The sequence below is a fragment of the Piliocolobus tephrosceles genome, chromosome 16 (assembly GCF_002776525.5).
Source record: "Piliocolobus tephrosceles isolate RC106 chromosome 16, ASM277652v3, whole genome shotgun sequence".
In the NCBI taxonomy this organism is placed as follows: Eukaryota; Metazoa; Chordata; class Mammalia; order Primates; family Cercopithecidae; genus Piliocolobus; species Piliocolobus tephrosceles.
Genome location: NC_045449.1, coordinates 21,557,047 through 21,572,562, shown reverse-complemented (window position 1 = coordinate 21,572,562; position 15,516 = coordinate 21,557,047). Strand labels below are relative to the sequence as shown.

The window sequence follows — 15,516 nt, the reverse complement described above, 5'->3', positions numbered from 1 at the left end:
GATAATGATTTCAAACAGCAATGTTTCTGAACAGCCTGATTTTAGAGAACAAAATTTCTCAATGAACCATTTCTTTATCACAGATTTCACATTTCAAGAAAATCCTAGCACTCACCGGTCGGTAGTGAAAATGTACCCCACATGATCCTTACAGCTTAACAGCAGGACACTGAAGGCTACAGCAAAGAGCACTGAAGGTAAAAACGGCAGAAGAAACAACACGGTGAGCAAGAAGATCCACGGGAAGTGGGGGAGCCTGGGCTTTGCATGGAGAGACTGCAGCAAGAGCCTCGGGTAAAGGGGTCTCAGCACCTGTGATTAGTAGGGAAACGGTGGAGGACTTCCGTGCCTGCTCCATGTCTCCAGCACCCAGAGCGTTTCCTACCCGGACACTGGCAGCCACGCTGAAGCCTGCAGGGACCTAAAATGAAAAGGAAACCTGCAACAACGAATCTGCAGAGTGAGAACACGTGCACAGAAGCAGCCTCAAGTCTCACACCTGGTGGGAAAACTTGGTCCTAAAAGTTTTGAAAAGACTGATTTGCAACATCCCCTTTGTCTAGCTGGGAGCTCCCACGCTACTGTGGAAACTGAATCCCAGGTTAGGATGCTTAGCACAAACTGGGCTTTGCTGCAGAGCTTCCAACCTCTACAACACGAGGGTGCTGCACAACCATGTTCCTCCTCTGAGTGTGGGAGATGGACTGACTCACCAGGAGCCCAGGTTTGTGTTTTTGTTGTTGTTGTTGTTGTTTGTTTGTTTGTTTTTTAATAGGACAGAGGCCAGGCGCGGTGGCTCATGCCTGTAATCCCAGCATTTTGGGAGGCCGAGGTGGACGGATCACTTGCGGTCAGGAGTTTGAGACCAGCCTGGCCAACATGGTGAAACCCTGTCTCTACTAAAAAATACAAAACTTAGCTGGGCGTGGTGGCACATGCCTGTAATCCCAGCTACTCAGCAGGCTGAGGCAGGAGAATCGCTTGAACCCAGGAGGCGGAGGTTGCAGTGAGCCACGATAGTGCCACTACACTCCAGCCTGGGCGACAGAGTGAAACTCCATCTCTAAATAAATAAAATAAAATAGGGACGGGGTCTCATTGTGTCCCTCAGGCTGGTGTGCAGCGGCACAGTCATAGCTCACTACAGCCTCGACCTCCTGGGCTCAAACGATCCTGCAACCTCAACCTCTCAAGTAGCTGGGATGACAGGCATGGGCTACCACACACGGCACAGTGTCTATTCTGAAAGACTATCAAGGGATCCAGTTTACAAGACAGGAGTGGCACTAAAGGAACTGCAGGGAAGAAACCCTGCATTGTGGTTAGGGATCACAATTCTGAAGCCAGATGGCTATGGCTTGGGTTCAAATCCCAACACAGCCACTTTTATCAGCTGCATCACCCTGAGCAAGTTACTTACCCTCTCTAAACCTCTAGAGTTTTGTTTTATCTGTAAAAGGAGTTGAATCGGCCGGGCGCGATTACGGGCTCACGCCTGTAATCCCAGTACTTTGGGAGGCCGAGGTGGGTGGATCACGAGGTCAGGAGATCGAGACCATCCTGGCTAACACAGTGAAACCCCGTCTCTACTAAAAAACACAAAAAAATTAGCCGGGCATGGTGGCGGGTGCCTGTAGTCCCAGCTACTTGGGAGGCTGAGGCAGGAGAATGGCGTGAACCCAGGAGATGGAGCTTGCAGTGAGCCGAGATCGCACCACTGCACTCCAGCCTGGGTGACAGAGCAAGACTCCATCTCAAAAAAAATAAATAAATAAAAAAGGAGTTTAATCATAGAACCTATCTCATTGGGCTATTGTGGGAACTTAATGAGTCCATACATGCCTAACTGCTTAGAAGAAGCATGTAGGAATTGCTCAATAAAGATTTACCATTACTATTATTTATATATAAAGTTACCACTTGAAAAATTAATATTAATAAGGAAAAAGGAGTCATCACTTGTTGAAACACGAACATTGCCTTAGGATCAGAATGACTAAGGACCAGCTTAAAGAAAATCTGATACACAGATTGGGGAATAAAAAAGTAATAGAAGACTGAGTCTCTGCCTATAAATTCATCAGTAGGGACAAACATAGAGATCATCTGACAAATTATTTATTCATTACAAAGGGAAAGGCAGTAACTTGACAGGAGAAACCTGGCAGGCACCACCTTAACAAAGCAATCAAAGTTAATACTGGCAGGGTGCAATGGCTGTGCCTGTAATCCCAGCACTGTGGAAGGCCAAGGTGGAAGGATTGCTTGAGCCCAGGAGTTTGAGACCAGCCTATGCAACATAACAAGACCAAATTGTTTTAAAAAATTAGCTGGGAGTGGTGGTGCACGCCTGTAGTCCCAGCTACTCAGGAGGCTGAAGTGGGAGGATTGCTTGAGCCCAGGAGGTCAGACTGTAGTAAGCCAAGATCAGGCCACTGTCACCAGCCTGGGTGACAGAGCAAGATGCTGCCTCAAAAAGAAAAAAAACCACCGCCACCAAGTAAAAAGGTAGTATCACCAACACTGAGACAGATCAACATTATGTGTCTCCTGATACGGTGTACTAAGGAGGACACAGCATCACTTCTCTAGCTTTCCTGCCCAAAACGGACAATCTAAATTTATTTATAAGGAAACATCAGCTGCACCACACTGAGTGAACTTCTACAGATAATGGCCTATGTTCTTCAAAAATGCCAAGGTCAAGAAAGACAATGGAACAATGAAGATCTGTTCCAGATTAAAGGACACTAAAGATGCTAGGGGAAAATTAGTGATAAGGGACATTACCAGAACAATTGATATTGTTTTGAATTGACTGTATTGATATTTTATTTGAACATGGACTATGTAGATAGACCAGACAGAATAAATGTGGCAAAACCGGTGAACCTGAGGAAAGCGCATACATCTTTCTTTTGATTGAGAAGAAATGTAAGTGTAAATTCTTACAAGCCTATTGGAAAGCATATGGAAACATATTCAAAAGACATAAAATCGTGCCTTTGTTTCTCTTTTATGAATCTTAAAGAAATAATCAGACAAGTATATGAAGATATTTGTCCTAGGATGTTCCTTGAAGAGTTGTTAAAATTGAAACACTGGAAATAAACTGTTCAACCATAGGAAATCGATTTTAAAAGTATATCACATATAGTGGAATCCTATATACCATTAAGCATTTTGACTTAGATATAGTTAATGAATTTACTCAAACATAAAATGCAAATAAAATACTAAAAGTGAAGTAAAAAATCTGTGTTAAAAAACTGCCAAGGATAGAAGAACAAAAACAAAAAACATAGGTCTGCAAGAGAATAATTCTTAAAGAAAACAAGAAATGTGTACTCTATGTACTTTTAAAACATAACCAATATCAGAGGGAAAAAAATCTAAGTGTTAATACTGCAAAAAATGCCAAGCATATCTGCTGGCTTGAGTTTCTGCCCACATTACAAACTCCCTGTTTTTTAATTTTACATTTCTAAAATGGTACTTGCTTCCTTCAGAATCTCCAGCTGATGTTTTCAGGAAAATAAAGTCAAAGAAAAGCCTCCTAACGACTGGTGTTCTCTATGATCAAAATTTCCTCCCCTTTAAGGCTGAATAATACTCCACAGTATGCGAAGAACCCATTTTGTTTACCCGCGGACATATAGGTTGCTTCCACCTTTTGTCTACTGTCAGTAATGCTCCTGTGAACACAGTTAACAAACACCCCTTTAAGTCGGGTGTCGTGGCTCACGCCTGTAATCCCAACACTTTGGGAGGCCAAGGCAGTTGGATCGCCTGAGGTCACAAGTTCAAGACCAGCCTGACCAACACGGTGAAACCCTGTCTCTACTAAAAATACAAAAGTAGCTGGGCGTGGTGGCAGGCACCTGTAATCTCAGCTACATGGGAGGCTGAGGCAGAAGAAATGCTTGAGCCCAGGAGGTGGAGGTTGCAGTGAGCCAAAATCACACCATTGCACTCCAGCCAAGGCAACAAGAGTGGGACTCCGTCTCAAAAAAAAAAAAAAATCCCTTTAAGACCCTGCTTTCAGTTGTTTTGGGGATCTACCTAGGAGTAGCCACACTGTGTTTTCCGAGGCTTCAGAACCAGGCAGGAGCGGGCACAGTGACACAGGCAGCTTGATGTTTATGGCCATACCCCCAGCCTCACCCCTCTGCTATGCCACCCAGCTGGCCCCTCAAGGTATCTGTGTTGTGACAACTGAAAAAGATTCTAAAAGTATGGAAACAAAATCAAATCTTTCAAGGGAAGATTCAGCTGGGAGCTGCGTTAGGAGACGGAGAACCAGCAGATCACGTGCAGTTTCTCTCCAGCTCTCCTTCCGTTCCCAGGGAAGATCCAGCTGTAGCAGAGGTACCCTCCCAGGCTCAAGGATGGGATTTGACTTTTGTTCATCGTTTCACAAATGATTCATATACAAACGCCTATGCTCATCCATGGACTCTTTCAGATACCGAGCAAGGAAAACGCCTGGCACCTCCCCACAACTCCCCTGCTTACCATGTACACAACGATGGCCAGTTCATACACGATGGACTGAGCGCCCAGCTCCACCATGCCAAGGATGCCTGGTGAAAAGAGACAGCTGTCGCCTTGCACCCAGACAGGGCCCCCGGGTTCCCACCAGTCCCCGTCATCCGTCCTCATACAGACCGCTGAGGAAGCTCCCGACCTCATAGGCCCACCACTCCATGCATAGCATGAGCATGCTGGGGACGGCCAGGCGGAGGAAGGAGGCCCAGTCCTGCAGGCACTCGAGGGACCAACCTGTGGGCGGGACACACACATTTCCAGGAGATCTGGCCATCGGGCTGGAATTCAACCCGAGACAAAACCCACGTCCCAGTTGGAAGACAAAAGGGCAGTCGTTACCTCCCCATGTAGCTTGATGCAGTTTTTTCCCAAGGATGTAGAAAAAGAGGAGTAGAGCCAGGGTGTACTGGGAAATCAAATTTGCCACTGCAGAGCCTCTGGAAAGAACCGTCCCAGTGAGAGGGAGGCACCTTCCTGCGCCTCTCCCTGCCCCACTCGGTGAGGAGGGAGACTCATCGCTTCCCGTGCCGTCCTCAGCAGACCAAGGTCTTCTTCCCAGAGCAGCCTCACCCTCCAGCCCTGACAGTGCTTTCCACAGTGTGCAAGAAAGAGACCACGTGTGAACACAAGAACCAGCTAAAGAGCCCACTCTTCTCCCTCCTGGAAAAACCACATGCAAGTCATCCCTTCTCCCTGTCCCAAGAGTACATTGGACTCACATCATCCCAAGATGCAGCTGATGGAGAAACAGATAGTTGGCGAGGGCATTGACAAGGTTGGCTGCAACTCCAGTTACGATCTGGGGCAGTAGAATTCCCTGGAACAAGGACACCGCATATGCCATCCTTGAGATCCACAGAATAGGACTGCCCTTCTGCTACCCAAGCACACAGGCTCCAGCTGGCCTGCTCAGTGGGTGTCACAGAGCAGGGGGGCTTAACTGGGGAGGCCACGTCCTTGTTGCTCCTGCCTTTCCACTCTCCCATCCCTTTCTCTTCCTTTTCTCTTTGAGGTATAAAGTGCGGAGTTCTGGCCACAGAGAGACACGGTCAAGATATGTTCAGCAGCAGAGAAGGAAGAAGATAAATGGCTTATTTCCAACATTGCAAGGACTGGCAGGGGCTAAATGGGTCAACAAGCCATCTTTGACACTGGACGATAGGAGAAAATGAGAATACTTTCTTGACCAAAATAGAAATTCAAAAAATTGACCTAAGGTCTTAAAGAAACTAGAGTTCTTTTCTAGAATATGGAAGGGATTCCAACATATCTAACTGTCAAAAGTACAGGACCGGAGAAACATCCAGACTATTTGGTGTGTCAAAGTAAGACAGGGCGTGAAAGTAAAACTACATCAGACCAAGGAAGTCAAACTCTGTTCTGCTCTGCATCCGGCTAGAATAGCAGACGCAGATAAAGTCAGTGCAAACGTAAGAGGAAACCTTTCTCCCAAGGTCACGCTGTCCCCATAAAGTGTCATTACTCCCCTAGTAGAATGACGAGTGCTTTCTGACTCATTTAGAAACTGTGTTCTCTAAAATCACCCTGTTCGGAAACTGCTGTTTGAAATCACATCAGTAAAAAGAGAACACCCCACTCTTGCCTGGAGGCTGAAAATCACTTTAACACAAAAAAGTAAGTCTCAATTTGAACCCAGGCACAGAGCTTCGTGGGAGCTCCTGGATGTGGCATTCTACATCTGTCCACCCTCAACATCCTTCTTAGCCTTGAGTTCCCAAAGGAGGAGCACCGGGTCCACGTCACAGCCCAGACCTGGTGTTGGGCCCCTCACTCACAGATCTGCTCGGTGCCTATCAAACCGTGGTTTCGATGTGTTTAATAATGTCACCTGAGCCCCACCCTTCTTCAAACCTTTATAATAACTTTTCTTCCTTTGGTGAGGCATCCCCCGGCCCCTTTAGTCTCTCTCATTGCCACAGGTTGATAAATCGAACTGCAAACCCACTGGCCTGCAGGCCTGTCTCTGGTGGTCTCAGGCTGACGGGGCCAGGACAATGGTCTTGGCCGATGACTTGTGTAGGCCACATATTTATGGGGAGGCCCTGGTTAGTTTTTAGCAAGGGAATTAGTGATCAGATTTACTTTTCAGGCAGATGGCAGTGGATGGAGACAGGTTAGGGTCCTCTGAAATGACACAGAGGACAAATGACAAGAAATGAATTCAGGGCTGGGCGTGGTGGGTCACACCTGCAATCCCAGCACTTTGGGAGGCCAAGGTGGGTGGATCACCTGAGGTCAGGAGTTTGAGACCAGCCTGGCCAACGTGGTGAAACGCCGTCTCTACTAAAAATACAAATACTAGCTGGGCACGGTGGCACACGCCTGTAGTCCCAGCTAGTTGGGAGGCTGAGGCAGGAGAATCACTTGAACCTGGAAGGTAGAGGTTGCAGTGAGCTGAGATCACATCATTGCATTCCAGCCTGGGCAACAAAGTGAGACTCTGCCTCGAAAAAAAAAAAGAAAAGAAAGAAATGAATTCAGGTGGTGGCACTGAGAATTGGGAGGAGCAGGCAGAAGCTAAAGGACCAGGTGACTGACCAGATGTGGGAGGGAAGGAAAGATGGAGTCGAGGATGTGACAAGGACAAAAAGGACAGGTTACTGGGAGTGAAAATGGGGAGGCCACGCAATTCCACCCATTGCGATGGAATGGAAGAAGGCAGAGGAGCAGGCTCGTGGGAGGGCGAGAGGAGCTGGCCAAGCCTGCAATATGCATACGTCTCCATGCCCAGTGGAGTGACCTTCTCCTCTAAGGCCCTCTTGACTCTCCTACTTGAAAGTCTGTCTTCCCCGGTACCATCTGGCTCTCTTCACACCCTCCACCCTCTCCGAGAGCATTCACTTTCTCCAAACTCCCAGCTGCTTCTCTTTGATGCTACGCTCAGCTAAAGGTCACCCTGTCTTCCTAGGGAAGGGCCCAGGGCAGAAACTCCTTCCACCCTGGGGGCCCGACAGCCCCTGCCATTTCTATAGAACCCACCCATCATCCCATCTCCCACTGCTCCCACAACGCAAACCCTTCATCACAGACCTTCACCATCATTTGTTTGGATCCTGTCCATAACTCTCACCTCTTCCTCTCCCAATTAGTTAATTTCCCAAAACTAAATGCCCCAGCAGAGAACACAAAGCCTGACCGTGGGCCAGCCCGCCTCTCGATGCCATCATCTCACTGTGTCCCCTCCCAGCACAGTGGCCTAACGAGACTCTGTGGGCCCCAGCCCCTAGAAACAGGCATCCTCTCTGTCTGGGATGCCCTGCCTTCCTTCCTGACCTTGGAAACCCCACGTGTCCTCTGTAACCAAATTCAAAGCTCCCAATCCCTCTCAGCTCGTGGCTCCTACTTCCAGGCCTTTCCCTGTGCCCCAGAGAACAGGAGAGAAGACTTTCACACTGTCCTCAGCACATGTGTCCTCAGGTCACATCAGACCCTGAGGTTAGGGCCACCGCAGTTGTTGGGGGACTGAGTCCGGGAGAAGGCCTTGCAGCGTGCTAAGGTATCCATGCTGCCTTAGCAAGGGTCTAGATCAAAAGGAGACAGCCCAGAGCCGGATGAGATGTGTGGGTTTCCTTCTCTACGCCTATTTCTGAGATGTCATTCTAAATACTAATAGGGATTCTAAATATTCTTGTTTTGTTGATAGAGCAACATCCTGGCCGGATGCAGTGGCTCACACTTGTAATCCCAGCACTTTGGGAGACTGAGGCAGGAGGATTTCTTGAGCCCAGGAATTTGAAACCAGCCTGGGCAACATAGCAAGATCCCATATCTACTTTAAAAACGTTTTTTTTAGTAGGGTAATATCTTAACTTTAAGAACACTGCATAGGTGGGAAACTTCCTTTCTTCCTCCTTCCATCCTGGCCCTTGCTGTTGCACATCCCTGGAGAGCCCACCAGTGCGGCCGGGACCCATTGCCGGGTACCCCTGTTTACCTGGACTTATCTAGAAGAATGTGGAGAGTCCCACATATGCTGATTTCATAAATCTACCCCTTCCGAGCCAGGGCCTTTGGCCGTGACTGTTTAATCACATAGGAGTTCTGGCTGACGTTAGGTGTCATGAGAGTTTGAGCTCTTACATCCTTGCTGAGAAAAGTGGGGCCATTCAGACAGAACAGAGCAGACAGGTTGGTTCCCTCTCCGCCAGACGAGCCGCCCCCAGCCTGCGCTCTGTCTCGGGAGCAAACAGGTATACACCCTTCTTTCCAGGACATTGGTTAAAATGCAGAGCCAAGGAACACTGCGGCTCTGAGCCCACCCTGCCAATGACAATATTTCCAAGTGGAAATTGGATAAGTTTTCCAGAGCCAAATATAATATGTTCTTTCCTTGATATCACTTAACAAACCTCTGACATCTGAGTCGTGTGTGCACAACACTGAAAAAATACCTTTCAGTGGCTCCCAGCAGTGAGCTCCCTCCACCCTGGTGTCCCTGGTCCTGGAGTATCTTCGGGGCCCCCACTCCCAGAAAGGTACAAACTCCCATTAGCCTCCCAAAGGAAGAGAACAGTCAGTATTACCTGGTTGAGCAAATATTTAACTTGTAGCATATAAAGAAAGGTTGCCTACAAGAGAACAAGAGAGATGAATGTTAATGTTTCAGCCTTGCCACACAGCAGTGAGGTCACACGGCAGGGAGCTGGGAGCCACAGCCAAGGCTCGGCTGCCCTCTGCTCCCGCACGGAGCCACAGAGGCTGCCGTCTCAGGACAGGGCTGGGGCCAGGGGCTTATGGCCCGGGGGCTTCCCACATCTCCTTTATGGGTGAATATGCCCCAAGCATATTCCCTCTGTCTGGCAAAAGGAGGTGCAGGACTCTTGTGGGGACACTGGCATGGAGAGGAGGCCCTGGGCACACTCCAGATGGGCACCTCCATATAGACTGGTCCTATGTGGTGGAATCATGAAAGACTGTCACATTTACAAGGTTTCAGGACAAATAAGTGAGCACACTGTCAATTCTGAGGGCAAATGGTGTCCCTAGATCCATATATTGAAGCCCTAGTCCCCAGTGTGACTAACTGGAGGTCCTCAAAGGGAAATAAAATTAAAATGAGGTCATTAGGGTGGGGCCCTAATCCAATAGGACTGGTGTCCTCATAAGAAGACAGGAGACACCAGGGTATGAATGCATAGGGGACAACCTGCAGAGGGTGGCCGTCTGCAGGTCAAGGAGAGAGGCTGCAGAGGACACCAACCCTGCTGCACCTTGACCTTGGACTTCCAGCTTCCTGAACTGTAAGAAAATAAACTTCTGTTGTTTAAGCCCCCTAGTGTGTGGTATTATATTATGGAAGCCACCGCAGACTAATTCAGCTACAGTCTCCAGCTGAATAACAAACACTTAGCTCTCAGGCCAGGCGTGGTGGCTCACACATGCAACCCAACACTGTGGGAGGCCAAGGCAGACAGATCGCTTGAACCCAGGAGTTCGAGACCAGCCTGGGAAACATGGTAAAATGCTGTCTCTACAAAAAATACAAAAATTAGCTGGGTATGGTGGTGTGCACCTGCAGTACCAGCTAATTGGGAGGCTGAGGTGGGAGGATCACTTGAGCCCGGGAGGCAGAGGTTGCAATGAGTGAAGATTGTGCCACTGCACTTCGGCCTGGGGGACAGAGTGACAACCTAGCTTAAAAAAAAAAAAAAAGCAGCCGGGCGTGGTGGCTCAAGCCTGTAATCCCAGCACTTTGGGAGGCTGAGCCGGGCGGATCACGAGGTCAGGAGATCGAGACCATCCTGGCTAACCCGGTGAAACCCCGTCTCTACTAAAAAATACAAAAAAAAAAAATAGCCGGGCATGGTGGCGGGCGCGTGTAGTCCCAGCTACTCGGGAGGCTGAGGCAGGAGAATGGCGTAAACCCGGGAGGCGGAGCTTGCAGTGAGCTGAGATCCGGCCACTGCACTCCAGCCTGGGTGACAGAGCAAGACTCCATCTCAAAAAAAAAAAAAAAAAAAAAAAAAAGCAAGACCCTGTCTCTACAAAAACCAAAAAATTAGCCAAGTGTGATGACTTGTGCTTGTAGTTCCAGCTACTCAGGAGGCTGAGACAGGATGATGGCTTGAGACCAGGAGGTCAAGGGTGCAGTGAGCTATGACAATGCCACAATGCCCCTGCACTTCAACCTGGGTGACAGCATGAGACCCTGTCTCAAAAACACCAAACAAACAAACAAAAAAAACCACTTAGCTCTCATTGTTCATTGACCACACACTGCTGTGTCAAACATTAACCCATGCTTAACGGTTCTGTGTGGTCAAAATCAGCAGACCAAAAAAGTCTAAAGGTTCTAAGTGACACCCTCAGGGGTTCTCAGATGGGTGAGACTTTGCCCTTGTTTACAATAAAAGTTTGCACTCTTCTCTATGGATGATTCTGGAGGTCTCTCCAGCGCTACTCCAGACCTCCCGGAGTAGCCTCAGTCTTGGTGTTCCTCGAGACAAATATCTGTTGTGTCCTTAACAAGCATAAATAAAAACAGGCTTCCTTGATGGCACCAACACCACCGATAAGAATCATCTAAGGGCCGGGCGCGGTGGCTCACGCCTGTAATCCCAGCACTCTGGGAGGCCGAGGCGGGCGGATCACAAGGTCAGGAGATCGAGACCATCCTGGCTAACATGGTGAAACCCCGTCTCTATAGAAATACAAAAAATTAGCCGGGTGTGGTGGCGGCGCCTGTAGTCCCAGCTACCCGGGAGGCTGAGGCAGGAGAATGGCGTGAACCCGGGAGGCGGAGCTTGCAGTGAGCTGAGATCCGGCCACTGCACTCCAGCCTGGGCAACAGAGCAAAACTCCGTCTCAAAAAAAAAAAAAAAAAAGAATCATCTAAGACTGAGCCAATGCACTGAGCTCACAGATACGGTGGCTACCTTTCACCCACCGACCCCAAGAAGGCAACCTCTTAGCCCTTAAGCACTTACAGGAAGAGCTGGAATGAAGATCGTGACATAGGTCTGGGTAAGCCTAAATAACGAAAAGAAAAACAAAAACAAAAACTGTGATGGAGGCCTCTGTTTCCAGGGAAAGGTGGGCAGAAGAAAATAACTAAAACTGCCTTTTGCATCCTTGGCTCTTTCCAAATTAATAGGCTTAAGTTGCTGGAGCAGGCCGCGCGCGGTGGCTCACGCCTGTAATCCCAGCACTTTGGGAGGCCGAGGTAGGCAGATCATGAGGTCAGGAGTTCGAAACCACCTGGCTAACACAATAAAACCCCGTCTCTACTAAAAATACAAAAAATAGCCGGGTGTGGTGGCGGCTGCCTGTAGTCCCAGCTACTCGGGAGGCTGAGGCAGGAGAATCGTTTGAACCCGGGAGGAGGAGGTTGCAGTGAGCTGAGATCATGCCATTGCACTCCAGCCTGGACGACAGGGCGAGACCCCATCTCAAAAAAAACAAAAGAAAGAAAGAAAAAATTGCTAGAGCAAATGTGAAAATTTACATATAGAGCTTGTCATCTTATAACCCAGATAACTCTTCTTGGTTATTTGATGTCTTTATGTCTAGGACAGGGTTTTTCAACCTCAGCACTATGGCCACGTAATTCTCCGCTTGTTGTGGGGTGCTGTCCCGAGCACTGCAGGATGTTTCACAGCCTCCTTGGCTTCTACCAGGAGCACCCGCCTACTGCCAGCTATGATAACCAGAAATGTCTTCAGACGTTGCCAAATGTCTCCTAGGTTCAGAGCCGCTGGTCTAGATTAGAGTTTTAAAAGCTCTTACCCAATTAAATCACTGGTTCTCAAACTTGGCAGCACATTAGAATTACCTAGGGTGCTTTGAAAGATCCCGATACCCAGGCCTCACCCCAGACCAATTAAAACAGAATCCTGGCCGGGCATGGTGGCTCATGCATTTTGAGAGGCCGAGGTGGCAGATCCCATGAGGTCAGGAGTTTGAGGCCAGCCTCACCAACATGATGAAACCCCGTCTCTACTAAAAGTTCAAAACTTAGCCAGGCGTCGTGGCGGGCGCCTGTAATCCCAGCTACTCGGGAGCCTGAGGCAGGAGAATTGCTTGAACCCGGGAGGCAGAGGTTGCAGCGAGCCAAGATCGCACCACTGCACTCCAGCCTGGGGCACAGAGCGAGACTTGGTCTCAAAAAAAAAAAAAAAAAACAGAATATTGAGTGATAGGGAGCAGGGGCACAGGTGGATTTGAAAGCACCCAGGTGATTTTAATATCAACCAAGGTCAAGAATAACCAAGCTTTGAGCAAACGTCACAAACTACCATCCCACATGCAGAGTGCTTGCAAATCTATTTTCATTTAAAACTCTTAACCATGCAAGTCACCCAGGGGGGGAGGGGGAGTACATCTTAGGTGCCAGGTGAGAAAAGTACTAAAATCTGGGAGACGTCAGCCAAGGAGAGATTAGCACCACCTTGGTGTGCAGCCTTGTCCCTGGCCTTGGCTGCACCCAGACAGGATAATCTTTCTGTGGGATGGACACACAGTCCCGCCGCGACAGGTTCCATCTTACCTGGACACATTCGGGTTTTGTCTGAAGAGCAGCAGGATGTGCTGGGTGTTGAGAAACAGCGCCCAGCAGGGGAAGCAGCAGAGGAGCAGAATGAGTGCACTCCGCTGTAGGATCACGCCCACGTACTTCAGGTTCTGGCTCCCATATGTCTGGGGTGCACACAGCCAAAATGAACCCATTAGCTCAGACCCAGCACCCCAGCTGTTCCCTGAAAGCCTTCAATTGTGCCTCATAAAGAAGCAGGTTGGCTGGGTGAGGTGGCGCACGCCTGTAATCCCAGCTACTCAGGAGGCTGAGGCAGGAGAATCGCTTGAACCCAGGAGGCAGAAGTTGCAGTGAGCTGAGATCACGCCACCGCACTCCAGCCTGTGGGGCAGAGCAAGACTCCTTCTCAAAAAAAAAAAAAAAAAGAAGCCCACGGCCCTAGAGACTTTGCCCTAGTGTTTAGGTAGGATGAGGATGGTGTGAAGGATGCTTCTCAAACTCAGCTTCCATTAGTATCACCGGGGGATCATTTTCAAAACTCTGATGCCAGGGTCTCACTAATGACATTCTGGACTTAATTCACCCAGGGCAGGATTCAGAGATCCATACCTTTTTAAAAAAAAAAAATTCTATTTAAAAATTTTTTTCTTTTACACAAGTAAACAATCTGAAATTCACACTTCATTTATTTTTAGAGACTGGAAAAAATTTTTTTTTAGGGAGGCAAAGGTTACAGGGAGCCGAGATCCCACCACTGCACTCCAAGCTGGGCAACAGAGCCAGAGTCCGTCTCAAAAAAAAAAAAAAAAAAAAAAGGCAGGCTGGGCATTGTGGCTCATGCCTATAATCCCAACATGTTGGGAGGCTGAGGTAGAAGGATTGCTTGAGCCCAGGAGTTTGACATCAGCCTGTGCAACATGGTAAAACCCCATCTCTACAAAAAATACAAAAACTTAGCTGGGTGTAGTGGCGCATGCCTGTAATATCAGGTACTTGAGAGGCTGAGGCAAGAGGATCGCTGGATCTCAGGAGTTCGAGGCTGCAGTGAGCAATGGGTGTGCCACTGCGGCCTAGCCTGAGCGACAGAGCAAGCCTCTGTCTCAAAACAAAACAAGCCAAATGTTGCACATCTTTTCAAGTTGTGCACATCTCCTCCAGCTCCAGGTTCAGTGACATCTCTGATAGTCTGAAATTAACCAGAGGAACTACTTACACCCCTGGAATCGGCAAACACTGCCAGTCATGTGTTTCCTTCCTTCCGCTTTCACCCTCCTTCCCCTTTCACTCAAGACCTGGTTGCTGAACATTTACCAGCCTGCCCCTGGGTGGGACCAGGCAAGCTGGGTTTTAACAAGCCCTCCAAGTTCAATGCACGCTCAATTTTGAGAGCCACAGAACTATACCAAATTCAAACGTAGGGAGCAATAGAAGGGAATTTTACAAAATGTCCCCTATTTGATCAAAATATAGTGTAAGGCAGTTGTGCAGACAAAAACTAGTTGACACAGCTGAAAGAAACCCAGTGACATTTCAAAGAAAGCAGGCCAGGAGAAGAGGAGTTGCTGGCCGATAGGCGCTGCAGGTGCTGGCTGCTGGACTCTTCCTGCCACTGGGGCTCTTCCATCCACACTTGAGAACAGAAGTCTGAGGTCACTGTGAGCGTGTGACCACTTCCATTTACCTGGGAGATGAGGGTGTCACAAGCAGAAGATAAGCCGAATCCCACGGAGACCCCAGTGACATTGATAACCTGCAAATAAACCCAAAGATAAGGCCCTGTAGAATTAAAGGAGGAAAGGAAGACAAAACCCCTGTGTCTGTTGATGAGAACCTGCAAAGCTCCTCCTTCAGCATTCACAAGTCAATTTTACCAACTTTGTTAGCTGCCTGGACCCCGCTCAGACTGAAGCCATTCTCACAGGTTTATCAAGAATTCTGGACAGAACTATTATATATATATGTGTGTGTGTGTGTGTGTGCATGTGTGTGTGTGTGTATATATATATATACTTTTTTTTTTTTGAGACAGAGTCTCAGTCTGTCGCCCAGGCTGGAGCGCAGTGGCGCAATCTCGGCTCACTGCAACCTCTACCTCCCGCGTTCAAGCGATTCTCCTGCCTCAGCCTCCCGAGTAGCTGGGACTACAGGCGCGCACTACCACAACCAGCTAATTTTTGTATTTTTAGTAGTGATGGGGTTTCACCATGTTAGCCAGAATGGTCTCAATCTCTTCACCTCATGATCTGCCCACCTTGGCCTCCCAAAGTGCTGGGATTACAGGTGTGAGCCACCCCGCCCGGTCCAGAACTACAGTATTAATCAGGCTGCACTTTGACCCACTTCCTTATAACTGAAAGTCATGTGGCACCAGACACTGACCATGTACATCCCCATTGTTCCTACCAGACACTGGCCACATGCATCCCCACTGTTCCTACCACACACACTGGTCACGTGCATCCCCACTGTTCCTACCA

At 48.5% G+C, this 15,516-nt stretch overlaps 1 protein-coding gene across 1 annotated transcript in view; it reads right to left on the bottom strand.

The window, feature by feature from the left end:
- The window catches only part of LOC116418481 (multidrug and toxin extrusion protein 1-like), a 31,008-nt gene extending 17,806 nt beyond the window's left edge, over positions 1-13,202 (bottom strand). Inside the window, exons 1-8 of the mRNA XM_031934296.1 lie at positions 13,055-13,202; positions 11,496-11,538; positions 9,093-9,137; positions 5,268-5,365; positions 4,669-4,985; positions 4,516-4,583; positions 313-421; positions 116-191 (exon numbers count right to left, since the gene is read on the bottom strand). Of these exons, the coding sequence (XP_031790156.1) occupies positions 116-191; positions 313-421; positions 4,516-4,583; positions 4,669-4,985; positions 5,268-5,365; positions 9,093-9,122 (698 nt within the window). The 5' untranslated portion in view covers positions 9,123-9,137; positions 11,496-11,538; positions 13,055-13,202. The remainder of the gene's footprint in view (positions 1-115; positions 192-312; positions 422-4,515; positions 4,584-4,668; positions 4,986-5,267; positions 5,366-9,092; positions 9,138-11,495; positions 11,539-13,054) is intronic.
- Between the last annotated feature and the right edge of the window lie 2,314 nt (positions 13,203-15,516).